Genomic DNA, 12,889 nt, shown 5'->3' with positions numbered 1-12,889 from the left:
TCACTCAGCATAATGGATTCCATATGCATCCATGTATAGTAAAATTTCATGACTTCATCTCTTCTGGTGGCTGCATAATATTCCATTGTGTATATGTACCACAGTTTCTTTAGCCGTTCGTCTGTTGAAGGGCATCTTGGTGGTTTCCAGAGTCTTGCTATGGTAAAAAGTGCTGCAATGAATATAGGTGTGAGGAAGGGATTTTTGTATTGTATTTTTGTGTTCCTAGGGTATATTCCTAGAAGTGGTATAGCTGGATCGAATAGAAGCTCAATTTCCAGTTTTTGGAGGAATCTCCATATCACTTTCCATAAAGGTTGGACTAGACAGCATTCCCACCAACACTACTTGTTCTCATTCTTTGTGATGTGTGTCATTCTCTGTGGTGTGAGGTGGTACCTCATAGTTGTTTTGATTTGCATCTCCCTGATGATTAGTGATGTGGAGCATTTTTTCATGTGCCTTTTGGCCATTTGTATTTCTTCTTTGTCAAAGTGTCTGTCCATTTCTTCTCCCCATTTTTTGATGGGATTAGATTTTTTTTTCTTGTAAATTTTGGATATTAGCCCCTTATCTGATGGGTATTGGGTGAATAGTTTTACCCACTCAGTGGGTGGCTCTTGTATTCTGGGCACTGTTTCCTTTGAGATGCAGAAGCTTCTCAGCTTAATATAGTCCCATCTGTTTATTTCTGCTTTCACTTGTTTGGAGAGTGCTGTTTCCTCCTTAAAGATGCCTTTAGTCTCAATGTCATAGATTGTTTTACCTACATGTTGTTTTATATCCTTTATGGTTTCAGGTCTGATATCTAGGTCTTTAACCCATTTGGATTTTACCTTTGTCCATAGTGTTAGCTGAGGGTCTAAGTTCACTTTTTTGCTAGTAGCTAACCAGTTGTGCCAACACCACTTATTGAAAAAGGCTTTCTTTGCTCCATTTAGGATTTCTTGCTCCTTTATCAAAAATTAGGTGACAGTATATCTGGGGAACATTCTCCAAGAACTCAAGCCTATTCCACTGATCTTAGTAGGTCTGTCTTTATTCCAATACCATGCTGTTTTGATAACTGTTTTGTAATACAGTTTAAAGTTGGGGAAAGTAATGCCTCCCACATTTTTTCCCCAAGTATTGCTTTAGCTATTTGTGGGTGTTTATTGTTCCAATGAACTTCAGAAGTGTTTGATCCATTTCTTTGAAAAATGTCATGGGTGGGCCCAGAGAGATAGCACAGTGGCGTTTGCCTTGCAAGCAGCTGATCCAGGACCAAAGGTGGTTGGTTCGAATCCCGGTGTCCCATATGGTCCCCCGTGCCTGCCAGGAGCTATTTCTGAGCAGACAGCCAGGAGTAACTCCTGAGCACTGCCGGGTGTGGCCCAAAAACCAAAAAAAAAAAAAAAAGAAAAAGAAAAAGAAAAATGTCATGGGTATCTTTAGAGGGATCACATTAAATCTGTACAATGCTTTGAGGAGTATTGCCATTTTAATTATGTTAATCCTGCCAATCCAAGAGCAGGGTATGGATTTCCATTTCTGCATGTCTTCTCTTATTTCTTGTAGCAGGGTTTTATAGTTTTCTTTGTATAGGTCCTTCACATCTTTAGTCAAGTTGACTCCAAAGTATTTGAGTTTGTTTGACACTAATATGAAAGGGGTTGTTTTCTTACTGTCCATTTCTTCCCTATTATTATTGATGTATGACTCAATCTACTCAAGGCCATCTACCACAAGCCAGTGGCAAATATTATCCTCAATGGAGAAAAACAAAAGCCTTACCTCTAAATTCTGGTACAAGACAAGGTTGCCCCCTCTCACCACTTCTCTTCAACATAGTACTGGAAGTACTTGCTATAGCGATTAGGCAAGAAATAGATATCAAGGGAATCCAGATAGGAAAGGAAGAAGTCAAGCTCTCACTGTCACAGATAACATGATACTATACTTAGAAAACCTTAAGGACTCTACCAAAAAGCTTTTAGAAACAATTGGTGCATATAGCAATGCAGCAAGGCTATAAAATTACCACACAGAAATCAACGGCCTTTTTATACACCAAATTCTTTTCAAGCTTTATGTTTGCTTTTATAAAGATAGGATCTGCTGATTGGTGATTCCTTTTCATGAACTACTTTATATAGAATCTTTCTGTTTTTTTTTTTAATTCAGTGAAAATTTTTGACATAATAAAAATTACAGGTAGTTTCAGCCCATCTTTCACTCTTTAGGCATTCTCTTTGCCATGCTCAAATGGTCCTACTTTTTGTGTTCCCCTGGTCTTCTTCATCTTAAGTTTTACAGAGAAAATGTCAGGAATTGGAAAAATTACAGTAATGACTCTAGTGGAAGAGAAGAATGGAACAAGACTTTTTTTTCCTTTGGTTTTTGGGCCATACCCCATGACACTCAGGGGATACTCCTGGCTGTGTGCTCAGAAATTAGTCCTGACTTGGGGACCATAAAGGATGCTGGGATACAAACCAGAGTCCATCCTGGATTCTGACTTGGGGACCATCTGGGATGTGGGATTCAAACCAGAGTCCATCCTGGATTCACTGCATACAAGGCAAATGCCCTACCACTGTGCTATCACTCAGCCCCTGGAACAATACTTCTTAAAAAAAATCAGACACTGAAGAAATGGAAAGACTCAATGGTATAAACTATATAAACAATCAAATAAAAACAAATGAGGGGTGGGTATGGGGAAGAAATACAAATACACAGAAGCCAAAAGATAGAATGGTAATGAATAAATCCCATATATCTGTAATTACCAATCAAGACAATGAATGGATAAGAAAATATGATGTTTATACTACGCAAATAAAGAGTGCTATGTGTTAATATGATATTTGTTTTACTTTCCTTTATAGGTTGATGATTGTGGCTTTTCTTTGAGTCATCCTAATCAATTCTTTTTTGAGAGCCAGCGGATTTTAAATGGTGGCAAAGACATCAAGAAGGAATCTATTCAACCAAAGACTCCTCAACACAAAGCAAGTGTTCAGAAAACCAAGGAAGCATTATCTTCACAGGCCTCTTTAAATTCCTCTCTGGAAATGGATATTGAGGGACTGGAGAGTTACTTCAGTGACTGATTTTTAGTAATCCTTTTTACTCACTAACTTTCATCAACTTTTTAAGACTTGGCTTGGCTTGTTTTGTTTTGTTTTGTTTTGGAGAGCATACCTGGTAGTGTGCAATGGTTAATTCTGGTTCTCTGCACTCAAATCATTGCTGGCAGTTCTCTGGGAAACATCGGATGCCAAGAATCAAACCCAGATGTGCCACATGGTTGTACTACCACACTGACCCTAGATTTGGCTTTTTAATGCCTTTTTATTAATTTTCCCTCCACCTCATTCCATTTCTGTGTGCTCGTACTTCTTAGGCTTGTAGACCTCACTATGTTTTTCTTTGATGAAAGAAAAGAACTTTCTTGAAATATAACCCCCTAAGGATGTAGAGATAATGTTTTAAATAATTCTTTTCTGGATCATTTTTGTCAATAAATGTTATAATTTTATGAGAATATTTATTTACAAGATTTTGATGATAACAAATTCTTTTGTTGTTTTAGAAGTGGGGGTAGGAGGCTATTCCTGGTGGCACTCAGACATGAATCAGACCTGGGCCCAGCATACAAAGTGCTTTGCTGTGTAAACCATAATCTTCCTGGACCTATGCCATTGCATGTGTTGTTACCTCAGTTTTGAGTAGGACTTTGCAATATCTTATACACTATTGACATCCAATAAAGATACAATTTTTAGACATTTTCCCTTTTAGGTTGTACATTTGTGATTATCAGCAAAGAGATTTTTGCTCCTTTCAGCCTGCTGAAATGAATCATGACTTGGGAATTCAGATAAACAGACTTTGTGTGGTAAATTACATTATTAAGAAGTTTGGGTTCTTTTTTGTGTTGTTTTTTTTTTTAATGATAGTATTCCTTATCTGCTGTCATTTTCCTTTTGCTCCGGGGACAGATTCATGATGAATAAACAGTTACTAAAGCAAGAAAGTTATAAGAAAAATGAAAAATTGTTATTCTACCTCCAACTTCTTACCTTCTTTCTGGGTTACTGAGGCACCATGTGGGACCAGGGATTAAACCCAGGCCTCCTGCATACAAAGCATGCATTCTAGCCTACTGAACTGTTCCCCTTTACCCCCCAATTCTATACCTCCTTCCTTCTGTGGTTGCTTTGTTGCCAGATTGACTTAGTAAATTTGCTAGCCAGTAACAAATATTCTAATATACGTGGTAACATTTTTCTTTCAGTGCCAGCAAAATCTAGTAAATATGAGGATCATTGCCCTGCTTTTCATCTCTTTGACAAACGGATACTGCTCATTTTGTTTTGAGGAGCTGTATCATTTTGGAAGTTCTGACCTAGACGATTTTCTCACCCTGTCTTTTGAAGCTTTTAGATAGAAGACCAACAACTGAAGTGTAATTCCTCCTTACTTATCTTGGGTTATGTGAGAACATTATAATCTATTTCAGTTCTCTTCCTAATGAAGGAAGGAGCTTTCTTTGTGTCTTCACGATAGTCCCATACTAATGAAATTTAAAAGGATGACATGGACTCAAAAACACTATATTTTAAAAGTAAAGTGAAAAGTACTTAAACCAGATTGGAATGTAAATATGTCAGCTGGTCAAATTTTTATTTTCAGCTGCAGGGCAACATTTTCTTGAACATACCATAGATTTAAATGAGATACTGTCTCAACCTTTACTTGCCTTGTAAATGATTATTAGTTCTGAAAACAGTAGTATTCTACAAATTACTCTTATAAATCTTTTGCCTTTCAAAGCCGATCTGTTATTTCTTTCTCTTTTTAAAGAAAACACATCACATAGTTGACATAACTGATCATAATCATTTGTTTCAAGATAAGGGAAAGCAAAGTTATTGAGAAAAATATAAAATAGAAAGAAAAACTAAAAAGAAAATAGAAGAGAAGAAAAAGAGAAAGCTCAGTAGCAAGTATATTTGGAAATTATTGTATCTCCAATAAAGTCATTAATACTATAGCTGAAGGTTTAGTAAGCTCTCTTTTTTTTTAAGGTAAGAGATAAGGGGGCCCGGAGAGGATAGCACAGTGGTAGGGCATTTGCCTTGCACACAGCGAATCCAGGACTGACGATGGTTCAAATCCTGGTATCCCATATGGCCCATGCTAGGAGTGATTTCTTTTTTTTTTTTTAACTTTAATTTTTTTATTTTTAATTATGAGATAAAGATGCAAAGAAAGAGGACAAGGTAAAGTTACAGTGGAAGGACAATCACCCATAACATAATTCTCAGAAGTCCCTTGCTGATATCTTAATTTTGAACTTTCAGCCAAAGAACATTAAGATAAATAAAACAGAATCCATGTACAATTACTTTGTCCCTCAAGTCCCCGGATTGTAACACATTATAATATTTCTTAACAGCACACAAGGCAATCTAAAGCCATAAAACTTATGGAACTCCTTAAACATTAGAGGCATAGTATTTTTTACATTTCCATGTACATGCATATTAGCTTAAGTTAACCTCAAATTTTAAGTGGGTTTTTTTTTAAGGATTAGAGTCAAAGGAGCACAGTAAAAACGGTGTTAGAGTGGCAATTGTTGTTTGCATAGGCCCACCAAAATATGAGGGGCATGGAAAGGAATAACCTTGGACTAAATACAAAGAGACCCTACCCCTGAAGTTTCTTGGCATAAGACCAACTCTAGGCTCCAGGCAAGTTAGATCGTCCAATCCAAGACAGCTAGGAGTGATTTCTGAGTGCAGAGCCAGGAGTAATTCCTGAGCACCACTGGGTGGACTAATAATACAAAAAGGATAAGAGAATAAAAAATACAATAAAAATGGTGTGTTGTGTGGCAGTTATTGTTTGATTAGGCACAACAAAATTTGGAGGAAATAGGAGCCAGCGAGATAGCGTGGAGGTAGAGCATTTGCCTTGCATGCAGAAGGGCAGTGGTTTGAATCCCGGCATCCCATATGGTCCCCTGAGCCTGCCAGGAGGGATTTCTGAGCATAGAGCTAACAGTAACCCCTGTACACTGCTGGGTGTGACCCCCACCCCCCAAAAAATCCAAAAATAAACAAAAGATTTGGAGGAAATAGAAAGGAAAAACATTTGGCCTAAAAACAGGGCAACTTTACCCATGAAGTATCCTGGCCTAAGACCAGCTACAGGCTCTGGGCATGCTAAATTGTTAAAACCCAAAGTCTTTATGGTCCCAGTAAAAGGTCTTCACTATCAGCTGTTGCAGTCAGGTTTCTGTAATTAGGGATCCTGATTTCATCTCACCAGTAGGTGGCAATGCAGAGAACCTTAACCTGAAAGCAGGTGGTTGTGTTACCAAGTCGTCAGAGTGTAGGGTCTTCCCTGGTAGAAGTCTGAAACTTGGTGCTGTTGTAGAAAACTGTGCTGTTTCTCTAGATGAGGCCCAAGATTCAAGTGTATATAGTCAATGTCTTCTGAAGATTAAGCCAAGTCACTATGAAAAGTGGTTAGGGTGAAAGGTATCACTGCAATATAAAATACCTGTGTTCCTATATCTATTAGATAAGAACTTGTTTGCATATAAGATTTTTTTCCTTTTTAATGCACCTATGCAAAAAATAATGCCACATGGTACTACTGGTGGTACATTTGGGGTAAAAATAACAAGCTAAACAATCCCTATGAACTCAAAACACTGAAGAAACTTATCTACTAAAATTACTTTTTTTTTTGTAATATGACCTAAGAAGCAAGAAATTTGTTGCCAAATTCTTTTAATATTTTATTTAAACACCTTGATTATAAACATGGTTGTGGTTGTGTTTCTGATATGTAAAGAACACCCCCCCATCACCAGTGCAGCATCCCCATCACCAATGTCCCAATTCTCCCTACTAGAATTCCTTACTAGATTCCAAAAAATGGGGGGAAATACCTCTACATAAGAAGATAGACAGTAAGGGTTATACCTATTAAGGAAATACATCTAAAGACATATTCAAATGAGATATACCTATATACAATACAATAGCATTGCAATGTGGACCTGGGATGACCATCCTATATCTTCAAGCACCACTGTGGACAAAAAGATCAAAGAGTTATTATAGACATAGCAAAATTAAGACATTAAAAACTACTTATAGCCTGCACTATAGTGGGAGACCACAGCTTCCAAACACATTCTGCACCCATTTCTGTGGATAAAAGCATTAGAACAATGTAGACATCTATAAAGAGCTGTTGATTGGACACCTGCTCAATATAAACATCTGTATCTATTCTTGACAGGAGAATTTAAGGAAACGATTGACAAGACTGTTTTGCCAATTTAATGCATGGGTTGTTACAATTGGAGATTTGGTTTGTGTAATTGCTCTTTGAATAGCTCATGTAGGATTGGTTTAGTTAGTGCAAATATTGCAAGTACTTTTTTGTCTGATAATGGGGTTTTGGGGGGGGTTTGGGTCACACCCAGCAGTGCACAGGGGTTACTCCTGGCTCTGAGCCAGAAATTGCCTCTGGCAGGCACGAGGAGCCATATGGGATGCCTGGATTCGAACCACCGTCCTAGGCCAGCTGCATGCAAGGCAAACGCCCTACCACTGTTCTACTCCGGCCCTCTGAGAATGTTTTTAACCCTTCTTCCCATGTAAATAAAAATTTTGCTGTGTAGTGGACTTTAGGTTGAAAGTTTCTTTCATTCAGTAGTTTGAATATGTCATTCCACGCCTTTCTTGCCTGGATTGTTTTAAATGGAACAATTTGAAACAAAGAATCTTTTTTGATTCTTATGTTGTTTCCTTTATACTTGAGGGGTTTTTTTTCTCCCTTATTTCCTTAACAAGTCAATCTTCGTTTTTTGCCATTTGGATTATTAAATGTCTTGGCAGTGATCTGTTATGATCTATTTTGTTTGACACTCTTTTTGCCTCTTGGATTTGTAGGGACACCTCTTTCCCAAGGGTTGGGAAGTTCTCTGCTATTATCTCCCTCAGTACTTGTTCTTACCCTTTACTGTTTTCTTCTCCTTCTGGAATTCCTATAATTCGGAAATAATTTCTCTTGTCTTTGTAATTAAGTACCTTACATTTTCTTCCAGCGTTTTGTCTCCTTTCTTTTTTACTTCTTTATCCAGCTGGCTTATAATTCGTTTTCAAGTTCTTCTATGCTATTCTCCAACTGAGTAATTCTACTATTATGGCTTGCTAACATGCTTTTTAGTTCCTTCAGTTCCATTTGTATGGATTCTCTCATCTTTTGGAAAGAGTTCTTCTTTGAGTTGGTTGACTTGTTCATCCATAGATTTCTTACTTTCACAGGCTAGTGACTCCTGATTTCTATTACTAAACCATTAAGTCTTGATTTTAAGACCTCATCTATAAGGTTCAGGGTTTTGGTGGATTTGGAGATTTGCCAGGATTTCTCTCTGTATACTCTACAGTAGATGTCTTCTTTAGCTTCACATTGATCTTTGCATTTAGTGATTTGGAGTGCTGGAATATCAGGGTTTTGAAAGAAGTGGAAGACTGCTAGGAAGTCTATTATATATGTTGAAATGACTTTGCAGTGACCCACTAGTATCCACACTGTTTGGGAAAAGGAGGACTGATGGGAAGGAAAGGCATTTCAGTAATGACACTGGAATCCAGAAGGAGACAGGAAGCTGGAGAGGAAGGCTTGAATAGAGGGGGTTAGGAATGGTGCCTCCCTGTTCCTGCCCAGACAAGGCCTCATTGTCCCCAGGGAACAAAGAATCAGCTATGGCACTGGAACAGGAAGGATGCTGAGAAAGACCTAAAAAGACAGTCCCCTTTATGTTTGGTTGAAGGGATTTGTATTTGTTTTTGTTTTGAGGTCACACCTGGCAGAGCTCAGGAGTTACTCCTCGCTATACATTTAGAAATCGCTCCTGGAAGGCTCGGGAGACCATATGGGATGCCGGGATTTGAACCACCATCCTTCGGCATGCAAGGCAAATGCCCTACCTCCATGCTATCTCTCCAGCCCCATGGAAGCGATTTTTTTTTTAAACTTTATTGATTGGTTGATTGATTGACTAGTTCCTCGGTCATTCCCAGTGGTGCTTAAGAGCCACTCCTGACTCTGCACTCAGAAATTGCCCCTGGCAGGATGGGAGATGCAGAGAATCAAACCAGGCCCTTCCCAGGTCAACCACATGCAAGGCAAACGCCCCACTGCCATGCCATCTCTTCAGCCCTGGTGGAAGGGATTAAGGCATGAGATTTCCTATTTACTTCCCAAAATCAAACTGGCTGGCCCCAAAGGGCAGATGAACAGTGATGGCACTGGAACCCAGAAGGAAACTCCTGTTATTTCTTTTATCAGTTTTAGTGGTCCACAGGAATCTGATGACTGCTTTCGACTATATAAACTTAAAAAATAGTTTCTTATGAAACATGTTAAGGACAATTGCTACATAGGCAGTTCTAAACCTATTAAGCTATTTTTGCTTTGGGAATCCATATGTAAAAACATAGGTCTGTGTTGTATTAAAAGAGGAGAATAATGAGAAGCAGTCTCACTGCTATAGTTTAGTAAAAAAAAAACAACTCATGACAGGTAACATTTTTCGGGGCTATTTTTTTTCTATCACCCAATGTTCCCCTTTATATTGCTGGTGTTTCTAATGGCTAAAAGAATAAAATCATTACTACATAGTAACTGGTTTTCTTTGGTTCAGAAATTGTAGCCCCCCCAGAATTTGGCCTTTTACCTATATTTTATGTGTGTCTATTTAAACTAATATATAATGCCAACTTTAAATATTAGTTGTATTACAAGTTTGATTTCTTTGTAAAAATTTTTAATCATCTTTTTTTTTATACAGAACAATATATAAGAATATATTTGAAGTTAAAAGGTAGGAGTTTGAAGTGTCTATAAGAAAATAGAAACTAATGCTTTTTGGGTGCTTTTTGGAGTTGGAAAGCAATGTATTTTCCATGCTTCATGGGTATTGGCAATTTTGATTTGTTTCTTTGAAAGCAGACTTTGCTTGAATCATGTTGAGGAATCCAAAAGAAAAAGTCAAAAACCAGCAATCTTTCTTTGAAACTGTCACCAGTGAAAAGAATGTTCAATCCGATTATTTTATTACCTCCTCAAGGAGAAATGACTTTATGATTATCATAGGCAGAAAGGAGATGAGGTTGTAAATGTGTAACTGGTTGAAGCAATACTATTATGGGAGTTTTTAAAAAATCCTATTTTATGCTTTTTACCCATAATGCTTTCCTTGTGCCTGTCCAATATATAAAACTCTTAATTGTGGTATACATAAAAGAAAGCAGGATTTTAGGTTTTTAGGATTGCTTACAATATCATAGAGTATAAAAGTGAATAGTTACAGATTTGGGATGAGAGGGAGCAAAATAACAATGGAAAAGATCTTTAATTCATATTGAATTTTAATAAGCTGAGGGATTTCATTCCTCAAAAGCACTCAGAATATTTTGCTTGCTACACATTGCAGTCTTACTGATATTTGGGATCTTTGCAAGTAAACTCCAGCAATTCTTTGCAAAAACGAAAAGAAAAATTCTGGGATTTGAGTTTGAAAGGCAAAATGAGACAACTCTAAAGTTCTGGTTTGGTTAGAGTCTACCGTTTGCAAATTTAATCAAGGCCTTTCACAGGCATCAGCTTGACATTAAATTTAAGTGCCCATTAAAGTGAGAGTTTGACAGCATTGAGTGTGAAGCTCAATCTGAGGACATCTTTACAGCTTGAAGGGAAAGAATGTTGAGAAGCCTCAAACCACTGTGGTAATTAGATCCATTTGCTAACTTCTTTTCTAATGTTGGAAGAGGGAGGGAAGAAGAAGCTTGATGGAGAGGCATGAAGGACTAGTGTGGGAAAAGCAGTCCAGTGCTTGCTACGGAAATCAGAGATGTAGAGTTTGGGGTACAAATAAAAATGTGGACTATCCCTCTAACAGATGAGTAAAACAGGGCAGCTATTTCCAGAGCTCTCAACTGCACAAGCATAACCATACAGACTGCAAGCTACAGTTTGAACAGGTGTACAGTTTAGGGAGATGTGCCAGCTTACTTGGGAGTAGGTCTCTCCAGTACATTCTTGACCCAAGCGTTAGTGTTTCTAACTCTTTGGTGTTTCTCTTTTTTTTTTTATTTTTTATTTTCAGGTTTGGATTTTTTTTTCAGTGTATAATACTTCTTTTAATTTTATTTAAACACCTTGATTACATACATGATTGTGTTTGGGTTTCAGTCATGTAAAGAACACCACCCATCACCAGTGCAACATTCCCATCACCAATGTCCCAAGTCTCCCTTCCCCCCACCCGACCCCCGCCTGTACTCTAAACAGGCTCTCCATTTCCCTCATACATTCTCATTATTAGGACAGTTCAAAATGTAGTTATTTCTCTAACTAAACTCAGCACTCTTTGTGGTGAGCTTCCTGAGGTGAGCTGGAACTTCCAGCTCTTTTCTCTTTTGTGTCTGAAAATTATTATTGCAAGAATGTCTTTCATTTTTCTTAAAACCCATAGATGAGTGAGACCATTCTGAGAGGTTGATTAGTTGGTTGGTCATTATCTGGTCATCAAAATTGTCATCTTCATTCTCTATACTGATGCTGGCCTGCGTTGTTTCCCCATTGTCACACTTGTATTGTGGGTTTTTCTACATGTTGTGGTGGTATTCATTGGCTATATGATGCAGGCAGCACACTCCTCTGGCTTTGCCCTTTCTGGATGGGCTGACTTGCCTCTAAGGGAGGGGAGTCCTCCATGGATGAAGCCTCACACAGGATCAAATCTCAGGCCCGAGCACGCAACAGAGAAGACAGTCCGGAGAGAAATGCTTGCTTCTGTGATCCAGCACAGTTCTTATTGTGATTTTTTCTTCTTGTTGCGATGGTGTTCTTTTCTTAGAAAGCGCGCACAGCTGCGTTGCGAAGTGGAGCCAAAGTGCTCTGCTGGAGCCTCTTTTCGGCCCACTCCCAAGAGGTTCACACAAGAGGACATTAGACAGACACACACAGGCAGCACTCACAGTTTTTCACAGTCAGGCCCCACTGGGCAGGCATAGTTTTGTGGATTTTCTCAGCCTGACGTCACAAACAGGGGACCCGGCTTCTGCAAAGCCTAGCCGGTTTTCATGTTATGGAGTCCCACCCTGGAATTGGCCTCTGGGAGAGCTAGTTTTCTGGAACCTCTTTCGACCCACTCCCAAGAGGTTCACGCAAGAGGACAGTAGACAGACACACACAGGTAGCACTCACATTTTTTCACAGTCCAGCCCCACTGGGCAGGCCAAATTTCTTTCTTCTAATAAAGTCTGAATTTGGCTTTATTGACTTTTGTATATTTCTTTCTACATTTTATTTATATTCCATCTATAAGTGTTATTATCCAACATATGTCCTTCTGTGAAGACTTAGGTCTTCTAATAAAATGACACCATTTAATTACACCCAAGTTATAGTGAAGTGCAAATTTTATCTATTTTATAGCTGAGTAGTATTCTGTTATGTATCTCTACCAAACTTTTGGAGTGCATAGATTATTTCTTTTATCTTGGCTACATCCTTCATTGCAACGATGAACATGTTAATTATATATCTTTTTCATAATTAATGAGCTTTTTTAGAGGATAAAGATCTAAATTAAGGAATCATGTGGAGATTGTGCTTTAAATTTTGAAGTCTCTATAATCTTCTTCAAACAGGCATAAGTAGAGATATATGCTCACTTTTCACTGCACTTTAATAAGCATTTGCTATATCTATTTTTTATAAGATTATTTCCATTTTTCTAAGATTACATTTCATCATATTTTTCTTTTTTCTTTTCTTTGCTTTATCTTTTTTTCTTTTATGGAAGACC

General features: G+C 38.0%; 1 protein-coding gene across 1 annotated transcript in view; it reads left to right on the top strand.

The window, feature by feature from the left end:
- PRIM2 (DNA primase subunit 2) overlaps positions 1-3,396 on the top strand; it is a 244,655-nt gene extending 241,259 nt beyond the window's left edge. The window contains exon 14 of the mRNA XM_049777644.1: positions 2,871-3,396. Coding sequence (XP_049633601.1) covers positions 2,871-3,095 — 225 coding nt within the window. The 3' untranslated portion in view covers positions 3,096-3,396. The remainder of the gene's footprint in view (positions 1-2,870) is intronic.
- The last annotated feature ends 9,493 nt before the right edge of the window (positions 3,397-12,889 follow it).

This window comes from Suncus etruscus, chromosome 7, assembly GCF_024139225.1.
Source record: "Suncus etruscus isolate mSunEtr1 chromosome 7, mSunEtr1.pri.cur, whole genome shotgun sequence".
Lineage (NCBI taxonomy): Eukaryota > Metazoa > Chordata > Mammalia > Eulipotyphla > Soricidae > Suncus > Suncus etruscus.
Note: the sequence above shows the minus strand (reverse complement) of the source record. Positions and strands in the feature narration are given on the sequence as shown.